General features: G+C 39.2%; 1 protein-coding gene across 9 annotated transcripts in view; it reads right to left on the bottom strand.

The window, feature by feature from the left end:
* The window catches only part of POLQ (DNA polymerase theta), a 114,742-nt gene that overhangs the window by 75,424 nt on the left and 23,923 nt on the right, over positions 1-15,395 (bottom strand). For 8 of the 9 annotated variants that reach the window (XR_004526393.2, XR_004526394.2, XM_033855781.2 and 5 more), the window contains 3 exons: positions 13,254-13,393; positions 11,364-11,568; positions 10,896-11,038 (listed from right to left, as the gene is read on the bottom strand). Coding sequence is in view for 7 of the 9 variants with exons in the window: in XM_033855781.2 (XP_033711672.1) it covers positions 10,896-11,038; positions 11,364-11,568; positions 13,254-13,393 (488 nt within the window). In the remaining 2 variants the exon portion in view is untranslated. The remainder of the gene's footprint in view (positions 1-10,895; positions 11,039-11,363; positions 11,569-13,253; positions 13,394-15,395) is intronic. The other variant, XM_073804184.1, reaches the window with a different exon arrangement.

Here is a 15,395-nt window from a genome sequence, read left to right as displayed (position 1 = left end):
AAAGAATAAACAGAGACAAAAGAATAGGAAAGGGACCTGCACCAGTGGGAGGGAGCTGTGAAGGAGGAAAGGTTTCCACACACTAGGAAGCCCCTTCAGGGGCAGAGACTGCGGGTGGTGGAGTGGGGAAGCTTCGGAGCCACGGAGGAGAGCACAGCAAAAGGGGTGCAGAGGGCAAAGCGGAGAGATTCCCGCACAGAGGATCGGTGCCGACTGGCACTCACTAGCCCGAGAGGCTTGTCTGCTCACCCGCCGGGGCAGGCGGGGCTGGGAGCTGAGGCTAGGGCTTGGCTAGGACTGGCGGCGTGAACACAGCCTGAAGGGGTTACTGCACCACGGCTAGCTGGGAGGGAGTCCGGGGAAAAGTCTGGACCTGCCAAAGAGGCAAGAGACTTTTTCTTCCCTCTTTGCTTCCTGGTGTGCGAGGAGAGGGGATTAAGAGCACTGCTTAAAGGAGCTCTAGAGACGGGCGCGAGCCGTGGCTAGCAGCGCAGACCCCAGAGACGGGCATGAGAGACGCTAAGGCTGCGGCTGCCGCCACCAAGAAGCCTGTGTGCGAGCGCAGGTCACTATCCACACCTCCCTTCCGGGGAGCCTGTGCAGCCCGCCACTGACAGGGTCCCGGGATTCAGGGACAACTTCCCGGGAGAAAGCACGGCGCACCTCAGGCTGGTGCCACCTCCCGACGGCCTCTGCCACCTCAGGCTCGCCCCGCATCGTGCCCCTCCCTCCCCCCGGCCTGAGTGAGCCAAAGCCCCCGAATCAGCGGCTCCTTTAACCCTGTCCTGTCTGAGCGAAGAACAGACGCCCTCCGGCGACCTACACGCATAAGCGGGGCCAAATGCAAAGCTGAACCCCGGGAGCTGTGCGAACAAAGAGAAAGGGAAATCTCTCCCAGCAGCCTCAGGAGCAGTGGATTGAATCTCTACAATCAACTTGATGTACCCTGCATCTGTGGAATACCTGAATAGACAACGAATCATCCCAAATTCAGGAGGTGGACTTTGAGAGCAAGATTTATTATTTTTTCCCCTTTTCCTCTTTTTGTGAGTGTGTATGCGTATGCTTCTGTGTGAGATTTTGTCTGTATAGCTTTGCTTTCACCATTTTTCCTAGGGGTCTATCTGTCCATTTTTTCTTTTGTTTTTTTACTTAAAAAAATTTTTTTTCTTCATTAATTATTTTTTATTTTAATAACTTTATTTTATTTAATCTTAGTTTAGTTTATTTTATTTTATCCTCTTTCTTTCTTTCTACTTTTTCTCCCTTTTATTCTGAGCCGTGTGGATGAAAGGCTCTTGGTGCTGCAGCCAGGAGTCACTGCTGTGCCCCTGAGGTGGGAGAGCCAAGTTCAGGTCACTGGTCCACAAGATACCTCCCAGCTCCACGTAATATCAAATGGTGAAAATCTCCCAGAGATCTCCATCTCAACACCAACACCCAGCTTCACTCAACGACCAGCAAGCTACAGTGCTGGACACCCTATGCCAAACAACTAGCAAAACAGGAACACAACCCCACCCATTAGCAGAGAGGCTGCCTAAAATCATAATAAGTCCACAGACACCCCAAAACACACCACCAGACGTGGACCTCCCCACCAGAAAGACAAGATCCAGCCTCATCCACCACAACACAGGCACTAGTCCCCTCCACCAGGAAGCCTACACAACCCACTAAAACAACTTTAGCCACTGGGGAAAGACACCAAAAACAACAGGAACTACGAACCTGCAGCCTGCAAAAAGGAGACCCCAAATACAGTAAGATAAGCAAAATGAGAAGACAGAAAAACACACAGCAGATGAAGGAGCAAGATAAAAACCCACCAGACCTAACAAATGAAGAGGAAATAGGCAGTCTACCTGAAAAAGAATTCAGAATAATGATAGTAAAGATGATCCAAAATCTTGGAAATAGAATAGAGAAAATGCAAGAAACATTTAATGAGGACCTAGAAGAACTAAAGATGAAACGAGCAATGATGAACAACACAATAAATGAAATTAAAACTACTCTAGAAGGGATCAATAGCAGAATAACTGAGGCAGAAGAACGGATAAGTGACCTGGAAGATAAAATAATGGAAATAACTACTGCAGAGCAGAATAAAGAAAAAAGAATGAAAAGAACTGAGGACAGTCTCAGAGACCTCTGGGACAACATTAAACGCACCAACATTCGAATTATAGGAGTTCCAGAAGAAGAAGAGAAAAAGAAAGGAACTGAGAAAACATTTGAAGAGATTATATAGAAAACTTCCCTAATATGGGAAAGGAAATAATTAATCAACTCCAGGAAGCACAGAGAGTCCCATACAGGATAAATCAAAGGAGAAACACGCCAAAAAACATATTAATCATGCTATCAAAAATTAAATACAAAGAAAATATGTTAAAAGCAGCAAGGAAAAAACAACAAATAACACACAAGGGAATCACATAAGGTTAAGAGCTGATCTTTCAGCAGAAACTCTGCAAGCCAGAAGGGACTGGCAGGACATATTTAAAGTGATGAAGGAGACAAACCTACAATCAAGATTACTCTACCCAGCAAGGATCTCATTCAGATTTGATGGAGAAATTAAAACCTTTACAGACAAGCAAAAGCTGAGAGAGTTCAGCACCACCAAACCAGCTTTACAACAAATGCTAAAGGATCTTCTCTAGGCAAGAAACACAAGAGAAGGAAAAGACCTACAATAACAAACCCAAAACAATTAAGAAAATGGGAATAGGAACATACATATTGATAATTACCTTAAATGTAAATGGATTAAATGCTCCCACCAAACACAGACTGGCTGAATGGATACAAAAACAAGACCCATATATATGCTGTCTACTAGAGACGCACTTCAGACCTAGGGACACATACAGACTGAAAGTGAGGGGATGGAAAAAGATATTCCATGCAAATGGGAACCAAAAGAAAGCTGGAGTAGCAATTCTCACATCAGACAAAATAGACTTTAAAATAAAGACTATTACAAGAGACAAAGAAGGACACTACATAATGATCAAAGGATCGATCCAAGAAGAAGATATAACAATTGTAAATATTTATGCACCCAATATAGGAGCACCTCAATACATAAGGCAAATACTAACAGCCATAAAAGGAGAAATCAACAGTAACACATTCATAGTAGGGGATTTTAACACCCCACTTTCACCAATGGACAGATCATCCAAAATGAAAATAAATAAGGAAACACAAGCTTTAAATGATACATTAAACAAGATGGACTTAATTGATATTTATAGGACATTCCATCCAAAAGCAACAGAATACACATTTTTCTCAAGTGCTCATGGAACATTCTCCAGGATAGATCATATCTTGGGCCACAAATCAAGCCTTGGTAAATTTAAGAAAATTGAAATTGTATCAAGTATCTTTTCCGACCACAACGCTATGAGATTAGATATCAATTACAGAAAAAGTTCTGTAAAAAATACAAACACGTGGAGGCTAAACAATTCACTACTTAATAACGAAGTGATCACTGAAGAAATCAAAGAGGAAATCAAAAAATACCTAGAGACAAATGACAGTGGAGACACGACAACCCAAACCCTATGGGATGCAGCAAAAGCAGTTCTAAGAGGGAAGTTTATAGCAATACAATCCTACCTTAAGAAACAGGAAAATCTCGAATAAACAATCTAACCTTGCACCTAAAGCAATTAGAGAAAGAAGAACAAAAAAACCCCAAAGTTAGTAGAAGGAAAGAAATCATAAAGATCAGATCAGAAATAAACGAAAAAGAAATGAAGGAAACAATAGCAAAGATCAACAAAACTAAAAGCTGGTTCTTTGAGAAGATAAACAAAATTGATAAACCATTAGCCAGACTCATCAAAAGGGAGAAGACTCAAATCAATAGATTTAAAAATGAAAAAGGAGAAGTAACAACTGACATTGCAGAAATACAAAATCATGAGAGATTACTACAAGCAACTATATGCCAATAAAATGGACAACCTGGAAGAAATGGACAAATTCTTAGAAATGGACAACCTGCCAAGACTGAATCAGGAAGAAACAGAAAATATGAACAGACCAATCACAAGCACTGAAATTGAAACTGTGATTAAAAATCTTCCAACAAACAAAAGCCCAGGACCAGATGGCTTCACAGGTGAATTCCATCAAACATTTAGAGAAGAGCTAACACCTATCCTTCTCAAACTCTTCCAAAATATAGCAGAGGGAGGAACACTCCTAAACTCATTCTCCAAGGCCACCATCACCCTGATACCAAAACCAGACAAGGATGTCACAAAGGAAGAAAACTACAGGCCAATATCACTGATGAACATAGATGCAAAAATCCTCAACAAAATACTAGCAAACAGAATCCAACAGCACATTAAAAGGATCATACACCATGATCAAGTGGGGTTTATTCCAGGAATGCAAGGATTCTTCAATATACGCAAATCAATCAATGTGATACACCATATTAACAAATTGAAGGAGAAAAACCATGTGGTCATCTCAATAGATGCAGAAAAAACTTTTGACAAAATTCAACACCCATTTATCATAAAAACCCTCCAGAAAGTAGGCAGAGAGGGAAATTTCCTCAACATAATAAAGGCCATATATGACAAACCCACAGCCAACATCATCCTCAATGGTGAAAAACTGAAAGCATTTCCACTAAGATCAGGAAAAAGACAAGGTTGCCCACTCTCACCACTCTTATTCAACATAGTTTTGGAAGTTTTAGCCACAGCAATCAGAGAAGAAAAGGAAATAAAAGTAATCCAAATCGGAAAAGAAGAAGTAAAGCTGTCACTGTTTGCAGATGACATGATACTATATATAGAGAGAGAATCCTAAAGATGCTACCAGAGAACTACTAGAGCTAATCAATGAATTTGGTAAAGTAGCAGGATACAAATTTAATGCACAGAAATCTCTTGCATTCCTATACACTAATGATGAAAAATCTGAAAGTGAAATCAAGAAAACACTCCCATTTACCACTGTAACAAAAAGAATAAAATATCTAGGAATAAACCTACCTAAGGAGACAAAAGATCTGTATGCAGAAAATTATAAGACACTGATGAAAGAAATTAAAGATGATAGAAATAGATGCAGAGATATACCATGTTCTTGGATGGGAAGAATCAACATTGTGAAAATGACTCTACTACCCAAAGCAATCTACAGATTCAATGCAATCCCTATCAAACTACCACTGGCATTTTTCACAGAACTAGAACAAAAAATTTCACAATTTGTATGGAAACACAAAAGACCCCGAATAGCCTGAGCAATATTGAGAAAGAACAACGGAGCTGGAGGAATCACACTCTCTGACTTCAGACTATACTACAAAGCTACAGTAATCAAGACAGTATGGTACTGGCACAAAAACAGAAATATTGATCAATGGAACCTGACAGAAAGCCCAGAGATACCCACGCACATATGGTCACCTTATCTTTGATAAAGGAGGCAGGAATGTACAGTGGAGAAAGGACAGCCTCTTCAATAAGTGGTGCTGGGAAAACTGGACAGCTACATGTAAATGTATGAGATTAGAACATTCCCTAATACCATACACAAAAATAAGCTCAAAATAGATTAAAGATCTAAATGTAAGGCCAGAAACTATCAAACTCTTAGAGGAAAACACAGGCAGAACACTCTATGACATAAATCCCAGCAAGATCCTTTTTGACCCACCTCCTAGAGAAATGGAAATAAAAACAAAAATAAACAAATGGGACCTAATGAAACGTCAAAGCTTTTGCACAGCAAAGGAAACCATAAACAAGACCAAAGGACAACCCTAAGAATGGGAGAAAATATTTGCAAATGAAGCAACTGACAAAGGATTAATCTCCAAAATTTACAAGCAGCTCATGCAGCTCAATAACCAAAAACCAAACAGCCCAATCCAAAAATGAGCAGAAGACCTAAATAGACATTTCTCCAAAGAAGATATACAGACTGCCAACAAACACATGAAACAATGCTCAACATCATTAATCATTAGAGAAATGCAAACCAAAACTACAATGAGATATCATCTCACACCAGTCAGAATGGCCATCATCAAAAAATCTAGAAACAATAAATGCTGGAGAGGGTGTGGAGAAAAGGGAACGCTCTTGCACTGCTGGTGGGAATGTGAATTGGTACAGCCACTATGGAGAACAGTATGGAGGTTCCTTAAAAAACTACAAATAGAGCTACCATATGACCCAGCAATCCCACTACTGGGTATATACCCTGAGAAAACCATAATTCAAAAAGAGTCATGTACCAAAATATTCATTGCAGTTCTACTTACAATAGCCAGGGCATGGAAGCAACCTAAGTGTCCATCGACAGATGAATGGATAAAGAAGATGTGGCACATATATACAATGGAATATTACTCAGCTATAAAAAGAAACGAAATTGAGTTATTTGTAGTGAGGTGGATGGACCAAGAGTCTGTCATACAGAGTGAAGTAAGTCAGAAAGAGAAAGACAAATACCATATGCTAACACATATATATGAAATCTAAAAAAAAAAATGTCATGAAGAACCTAGGGGTAAGACAGGAATAAAGACACAGACCTACTAGAGAATGGACTTGAGGATATGGGGTGGGGGAAGGGTAAGCTGTGACAAAGTGAGAGAGTGGCATGGACATATATACACTACCAAATGTAAAATAGCCAGTGGGAAGCAGCCACATAGCACAGGGAGATCAACTCAGTGCTTTGTGACTACCTAGAGGGGAGGGATAGGAGGGTGGAAGGGAGGGAGACACAAGACGGAAGAGATATGGGAACATATGTATATGTATAACTGATTCACTTTGTTATAAAGCAGAAACTAACACAGCATTGTAAAGCAATTATACTTCAATAAAGATGTAAAAAAACAAAACAAAACAACAAAAAAAACCATTACAATAAAGCAATTATCATAATAAAGTGAGCCACACAAGTTTTTTGGTTTCCCAGTGCGTATAAAAGTTATGTTTTGGTTTAACAGTGCATATAAAAGTAGTCTCTTAAGTATGCAATAGTATTATGTCTAAAAAAACCATGCACACATCTTAATCTAAAAATAATGCTGTAAGGGAATTCCCTGGCGGTCCAGTGGTTGGGACTGCATGCTCTCACTGCTGAGGGCCGGGGTTCGCTCCCTGGTCGGGGAACTAAGATCCCACAAGCCGCAAGGTAAGATCTCTCAAGCCGCAAGGCACAGCCAAAAATAAATAAATAAAAATAAAATTTTTAGTTATAAAAAATAAAAATAATGATGTTCGAAAAATGGCACCAAAAGACTTGTTTAATGTGGGGTTACTACAAAACTTCAATTTCTAAAAAACAGATGCAGTATCTACAAAGCACAATGAAGCAGAGCAAAGTGCAATAAAACGAGGAGGTATGCCTTTAACTGAAAGTTTGTACCCTTTGACCAACACCTCCCCATGTCCCCCATACCCCAGCCCCTGGCAACCACCATTCCCCTTTGTTTCTGAGTTCAACTTTTCCGATTCTCCATTAGCGAGACCATACAAAATTTTTCTTTCTCTGTCTGGCTTATTACACTTAGTACAACACCCTCCACGTTAATCCATGTTGTCACAAATAGCAAGGTTTCCTTGTTTTTTATGGCTGAATGATATTCCATTGTATACAGTTATAAAATCCTATTTTAAGCTAATAACAACTTAACTTCGATGCTATACAAAAACTCTATGCTTTTACTTCTCCATCCCCTCATATTTTATGCCTTTAATATTACAATTTACATTTTATCTTATGTATCTATTAAATTATTGTAATTATAGTTATTTTCAATGTTTGTCTTTAACTTTTATATAAAAGTGATTTGCATACCACCATTACATTCAGAATTCTGAATCTGATTATAAATTTACCTTTACCAGTGAGTTTTACACATTCATATGTTTTTACACTGTTAATTAGCATCCTTTCATTTCAGCTTGAAGAACTCCTTTTAACATTTATTATAATGCACGTTCAGTGGTGATGAATTTCCTCACCTTTTGTTTGTTTGGGAAAGTCTTTATCTTACCTTCATTTCTGAAGGACAGAACTACCTGGTATAGCATTCTTAGTTGGCAGTTTTCTTCTTTAAATATTTTCAATATATCATACCATTCTCTCTGGAAAGTTTTTGCTAAGAAATCCACTAATGGCCTTTTGAGGTTTCCTTGTACATGACAAGAGTCTTTTCTCTTGTTGCTTTCAAAATTCTGATTCTTGGATTTTTGACAGTTTGTTGTGTCTAGATGAAGTCATTTTGGGGTTGTACCTGTTTGGGGTCCTTTTAGCTTCATGTCCATATCTCTCGCCATATTTGGCATGTTTTTAGCCATTATTTCTTTAAATAGACTTTCTGCCATTTTCTCTCTCTCTTCTCCATCTTGGACTTCAATAATGTATATGACGGCATCCCGTAAGTCTTGCAGGGTTTTTTCACTCTTCATTCTTTCCATCCCCCCAACCCCCACCCCCCCTCCTCTGGATGCATAATTTCAAATGACCTATCTCTGAGTTCACTGATTCCTTCTTCTGCTTGATCAAGTCTGCTTTTGAAGCTCTCTATTGAATTTTACAGATCACTCATTGTATTCTTCAGCTCTGGGATTTCTGGGTTTTAGGGGGCTTGGGGGGCTTTTTAAAAACGGTTTCTGTTTCTTTGTTGAACTTCTCATTATGTTCATATATTGTTTTATTTTGTTCTGTTGCCTATCTGTGTTTTCTTGTAGTAACTGAACTTCATTAAAAGGATTAGTCTGAATTCTTGGTCAGTCAGTTCATAGATCTCTATTTCTTTAAGTTTGGTTATTGGAGCTTTATTAGTTTCTTTGGTGGTGTCATGTTTCCCTGATTCTTCATTATTCTTGCATTCTGGTGTTGGTGTCTGTGCATTTGAGGAAGCAGTCTCCTCTTCCAATCCTCACATTTGCTCTGGCAGAGAAAGACCTTCACTAGTCAGGCTAGCTTGGGGCTCTAGAAAGGGCCAGCTGCTAGAGTCCATAGGAGGGCAGGCAGGGCCTCTGGTTGGGTGGGGCCACTGGCTCAGCTCTGCATTCAGGCAGGACCACTGCCTGAGCTGCCTGGTCAGGTGGAACTGCTAGCTGGGGTCCATGGATAGGCATGACCACTGGCTGAGCTCTGAGGTTGGGTAGGGCTGCTGCTTGGGTTCTCTGGTCAGGCAGGAACAAACTGTACTCCCTGGCTGGTTGGTGCTATTAGCTGGATTCCATGTTCAGGTGTAGACAGAGACTGTGCTCCACAGTTGGGTGTGCCCACAGGATGAACTCTGTGTTCATGCAGGACTCCAGGCTATGTTCCACAGTCAGGGTCCCTGGTCAGGCAAGACTGCAAGCAAGCTCTGCAGTCTGGTGGGGCTGCTGGCTTGGCTCTCTTTTTTTTTTTTTTTTTAATTAAAAGGTTTTTATTATGACCTTTATTAAGAGCTCATAAATCACATTCTTAATCTGGCTCTGTTACTATTTTTTCCCTCCACAAATTCTCCCAAAATTATAAAAAATAAAAATGTATAAATATACATTGAGGATTATGCACAGGCCACTAGCCAGGGATGCCAGCTGGGCAGAACTGCTCACCCTGCTTCCTGGCCAGATGGGGACATCATTCTGATGCCACAGTGAGTGGAATCGCTTACTGGCCTCTCTGATTGGGTGAGGTGGCCAGGAGAGATGCAGAGCCACTGCCATGATCCACACACTGGTCACTGTGAGCCCCGCCCACTTTTTTGTTACTAGCTGACCCTTGGTGGTCCAGCCTTGTCAATTCTCCCAGGGTTCTCCATGAGGCGAGACAGAAGTGACCTTCCCAGGGAATACTCCATAATGCTGAGGAAACTGGATGACTACCTTGACTCTCTTCACCCCACTGGAGAAACTGGATGCCTCAGTGTGGCACTGTGCTTGCTTGAAGGAGGGGCAACAGAGTCAAAGTGAAACCACTGTTCTTAGTGTTCTAATGTGGCCTCTCTCAGTTTTTGTGCTCTAAGAGAGTGTTTTAACCTCACCACCAGGTTCTGGGATTTTCAGAAAGGCATTCTTGACTATGAATAGTTGCTAATCTGTACTTTTGATGAGGACTAGAGCCAGGGATCTCCTATACCACCATCTTGCTTACACCAGTCCCTACATCTGCTCTTAATTGCAAAATTAAGTATTTATTTCCAGTCAGGTTCTTCCCAGAGAATATGATCTCAAACTTTATTTTACTCGATTCTTATTAAAAATATTTGTTATAAGAAATAACATTAATAAAAGATTACCTAATGTAGACAAACTTTTAAAATTCCTAATTGCATTTACTATAAATATTTTATCAAGAATCTAAGTCCCATAGTATCTTTATAAGACATTTCTCTTAGGCAATAAAATGCAATGCTTCTCCTAAATTTTTTTGTTTTTTATCTTATGAATATTGAGACTAACAAAGCTTCCCTCTTTGCTACAGCTGCTAGACAGCCCAGAACCAATGTTGGGCACAACAACTGTACATGACTTAATGGTGTTCTTGTTTATGTACCAACATTTGCTTGAGTTTTACATTATGATCTTATCTTTAATTTCCAGATATCTCATTGTCCTTTGCTGTGTTCTTACGTCACCTCAAATACTTTTTGAAAGAAAGTTGGAGAAAAAAGACAAGTAGGCAAGTAGATTGAAAAGGTCACTAGAACATTTAGCTTATTACTTTACAACAATTCTTCTTACTTCTTCTCTACTCCCACCAGTACTACCCTAGTCAAGGGAAGCAGGCAAGATATTCCCTTAGGGTATCTTTGATGCTCAGGATTCTTATAGGTATTTTCTCCCCATTTTCACAAATATAATAATGAAGAAAGCAGAACTTACCAGATAAACAATATGCAGATCATTTTCTAAAACAAAGCCCTTCATTGCTCTTTGGAGGTCAGCAAAAATATCTAAAGTATCAACTGGAGAAAGTGAAGAAGAAAGAGTTGCCGAACCAAGATGTGTTGGATGATACACACTTCCTGATTTGGGATTGGGGGTGGAGAAATAAAGGACCAAATGTTAAAAATAAAATAAAACAAATGCTGTCTTTTGGCATTCTATAATTAACATTTTAAGGCTCTGATAAATTTTACAAACAGAATCCAATGCATGGATATTTATTAGCAGGCTCTATGCTAATTGTCTGATGTTGCTGAACACAGCACTGATTTACTAAAAATGAGTTGAAAAGTCAGTTTCCTTTTATACTGCTGAAAAAGTCAATTTCCTTTTACTAAGCAGTCTTAGATACTCTAAATCACTAAAGGTGAAAAAGTGAGTAAGCTGCAATTAAGAATAATTTACCTTCTGTTCCATCACTAGCTTCAGTAATCTGGATGAATTCATTTTCTAGTAGCCACATTACACAGGCCTCAATTGCTCCAAGTTGAACAGAATCTTTATTTTTCTGAATTCCCTGCTTCCCTTCTTTCATACTTGCAGCCAAAAATGTGCAAGAAGCATAAGTTTGTATGTCCTGTGATGTACTTGCCACGCCACCAACTATTATCTGAGACAAGAGGTTTGAAATATTCTGTAACTTTTTAATAAGACACATAGGTCCTCAAAATATAAAAGAAATAACTTTGTTCCCTTAAAATATTATCAGCATCTTAATGTAGAGACTCTTTATTAACTCTTCCACCATCATTCATTACAAAGGTAGATAACACCTACTGACAACATGAAAAGTTTTCCTTAAAAGTAGATATAGCATGTTCTCATAAATGAAAATAAATGAATCATTATCTATCTGAAATGTGGGAATTAACAACATAATTAAATAATATACATCTATAAGTATATAACATATATAATATAAAGGGGGTGTTGATGGTTCATGGCCATGAACCAAATCAATTCTTCTCATCCTTCCTTTTTTAAATATGTGGGCATATATGAATGCAAGCATTGAATACTCCCCACCTAGAAGAGGGGTGAGAATCAGTGTAGAAAAAGATGAAAGTAGCATCTTATAGATATCATTTTCCTCAAACTATTCTATTACATATACTAATCTGCCCCTTGTCTTCTGTCATTTAAAGTATACTGGAAACATAACAAATCAGTCTAAACAGAGCTATTTCATTCTTTTTAATGACAGCAAAGCATAGTTTTACCAAGATTTGTTTAGTTTTAATAGTATTTTAGTTGTTTCCAGTTTCTTCTTATTACCAATAGAGCTATAATAAACATTCTTGTATCTTTAATTTGATGAAATTTCACAAATACATCCCTAGGTAAAATTCCTAGATGTGAATCTGCTGGATAAATGTCTTTGTGCATTTTTAAAAAAATTCTTAGTAGGTATGGCCACGTTTCTCTCCAAAAGAGTTTCAGCACTGTATGAGTGCCTACTTTCTACAGTCTTACCTACCCTGTGCTATCAATTACTTTCTTTTTTTTTTTCAAACAGAGCTAAAGGGGAAAAAACGAGAATGAGTACAATACCAGTCCTCCAGCACCAGCAATGAAACCAACAGCAAGGCATGCTGGTATAGGAATAGAAACTTTTTTGGATGAATACATGAAACAGTTAAAAGGGGTTACCTTTGAGGACTCTGAGCAAAAGGCTTTATTTTTCACTTTAGATACTTCCGTCTGTAAAAGTTTGCAACTTCTAATTGTGTATTTGTAATTTAATTTTATTTTAATGTCAACAGGTATTATCTGGATGGAGGAACTATGGTCCATTTTTGTCATCATTTTTTTTTTTTTTTTTTTTCCAGTACGCGGGCCTCTCACTGTTGTGGCCTCTCCCGTTGCGGAGCACAGGCTCCGAACGCGCAGGCTCAGCGGCCACGGCTCACGGGCCCAGCCGCTCCGCCGCACGTGGGATCTTCCCGGACCGGGGCACGAACCCGTGTCCCCTGCATCGGCAGGCGGACTCTCAACCACTGCGCCACCAGGGAAGCCCTGTCATCATTTTTTTAAATTCAGAAAATAATAAAGAACATCTAAAAAATAACCATCTGGCATTTGTGATTTAATACACTGTTTTGAAGTAGATTCGTATGGCACTAGCTGTATTAAACTCCAGGAAATAACTATATAAAGTAGAAGAGGTTCAGACTTGGGAAGGCTATAAATAATCTCATAAAGAAACACAAAACTAAGATTTTTCACATACTAAAGTTCTATCATTGTACTACAGGAACAAAAAAGCAAATGGTGATTTAGTGAACTCTCTCTTACCTCCAGAATAGCTCTTATCATGCTCGAAGTTACTTCTCCTTCTTGTCTTTGCAAACAGCTGCGAACAGGTTTTAGAGATCCCTGAAGTAGAGCGATACCTTTTGATTTCTCAGAGTTTTTACAAATTAAGATACTCTCACCTATAATCAAAAAAAACTATACAGTTGCAGAATCCCAACACGTTTACATAAAATACCTGCTAAAGAGAATTTAAACTGGCTTGTTTAAAAGGAGACAAGAGATAGTGGTTGTTATAGTCATATAATTATCACTAATGTTTTTATTTTCTGAATTTTGGATTGAAGGGGATCAGAATATGCTACACCAAAATATGCCACTTTAGCATAAGGATTATTTTGACCTGAAGCCAATTGGGAAGCAGCAAACATAGAAAGAGCTCTTTGCTTTCTCCTTATTTGCTTAGAAGCAGGACATAAATTTCTCTGTGAAGGTGTTCCCCTTCCTGTCTCTCACAGCAGGAGGACAATTCTTATCACTGGAGACAAAAAGTCAGTATTGAGATGGGTGTGCACAAACCTCACTAAAGAAACCTTAACTTGCATTAAACTCCAGCATATATCTACCTTCCCACAATGTACCACCCCCTAGAAGCCCAAACCCCTTTTCCTTTGTCTTGTCACTTCTCTACAATTCATCAACCTTTGTTAAAAGGGTATATAAGCCCCCAGCATCTAACTGCTTCTTTAGATTTTTATTTTTCTATTAGGGACTCTGTGTATGTAAAAAATTAAATATTAACATCAAGTCAAATATGTATGGCTTTTTTCCTGTTAATCTGTAATTTGTCAGTTTCATTTGCAGGCACTAGGCATAGAACCTAAGAGGGTAGAGGAAAAGTTTTTTCCTTCCCTACAGGATTAACTATTGTTATTGAATAATTAAGTATATAATAGTAATAGATATTTTGAAAACTATAAAGGAAAATGCAGATGCAAATTATTACTGGTTATGAAACTGCATACCAGTCCCTGTGTCCCTGTCCTTTGAAGTAAAAAGCTCCCAGGCCTCCCCTCAGTCTCAAAAGGCTGGCTCAAGAGTTAATGATTAGGAAATGTGAAGGTGTAGAAACAAAGAATAGCTGTTGGGCCAGGAAACTGGTAACAATTTAGACTATAAACCAGCCACAAAGCAGAGTCACCGAACTCTCAGTTCCCTGAAAGATATAGATAAAAGGTCTAACACACGTTCCTAAGTTGTTCTATAGGAAGCAGACCCCCAGATGAAAACTGCTGACTGCAAGCATGTAGACCCCAGACCAGCTGAACCCAGAAAACTGGTGATGCTTGAAACTTCACCTTGATGCCAACCAATCCGAGAATTGTGCAAAAGCTGCTCATGCACCCGGAAGCACCCTCCCTCACACTGACTTTAAAAGCTCTTTGCCTGCACCAAGGTGTTAAGATCGTTTTTAAGGACGCTAGTCCACCATCTTCTCCTTCTCAGTTAGCTGGCTTTTTCGAATAAAGTCACTTTCCTTGACTGAACACCTTGTCACTTGACTTACTGGCCTATCGTGTAATGAGTAGCCAAACCTGAGTTCAGTATCAGTTATACATTATGATAATATAAAATCAAAAATATTAACAGATACCTAGAAATCACATTATAACACTCATTAATTTAAATGCTTTAGGCTATTGAAACAATCAAGTGAACAAAAATATGTGAAAGCACTTATTAATTAAATACATATACAGGACTTCCCTGGTGGCACAATGGATAAGAATCTGCCTGCCAATGCAGGGGACACAGGTTCCATCCCTGGTCTGGGAAGATCCCACATGCCATGGAGCAACTAAGCCCGTACTCCACAACTACTGAACCTTTGCTCTAGAGCCCACGTGCCACAACTACTGAGCTAACGTGCTGCAACTACTGAAGCCCTCATGCCTAGAGCCCATGCTCTACAACAAGAGAAGCCACCGCAACGAGAAGCCTGCGCACTGCAACGAAGAGTAGCCCCCACTCACCGCAACTAGAGAAAGTCCACATGCAGCAACAAAGACCCAACGCAGCCACCAAAAAAAAAAAAAAATTAAACCTTAAAAAAAGTCACTAAGAAAAAAAATATACTATTTATACAAACATAAACACTTATTACAACAATTAAAACTAGAGAAA

The sequence above is a fragment of the Tursiops truncatus genome, chromosome 4 (assembly GCF_011762595.2).
Source record: "Tursiops truncatus isolate mTurTru1 chromosome 4, mTurTru1.mat.Y, whole genome shotgun sequence".
In the NCBI taxonomy this organism is placed as follows: domain Eukaryota; kingdom Metazoa; phylum Chordata; class Mammalia; order Artiodactyla; family Delphinidae; genus Tursiops; species Tursiops truncatus.
This window is presented reverse-complemented; position numbering and strand designations above follow the sequence as displayed.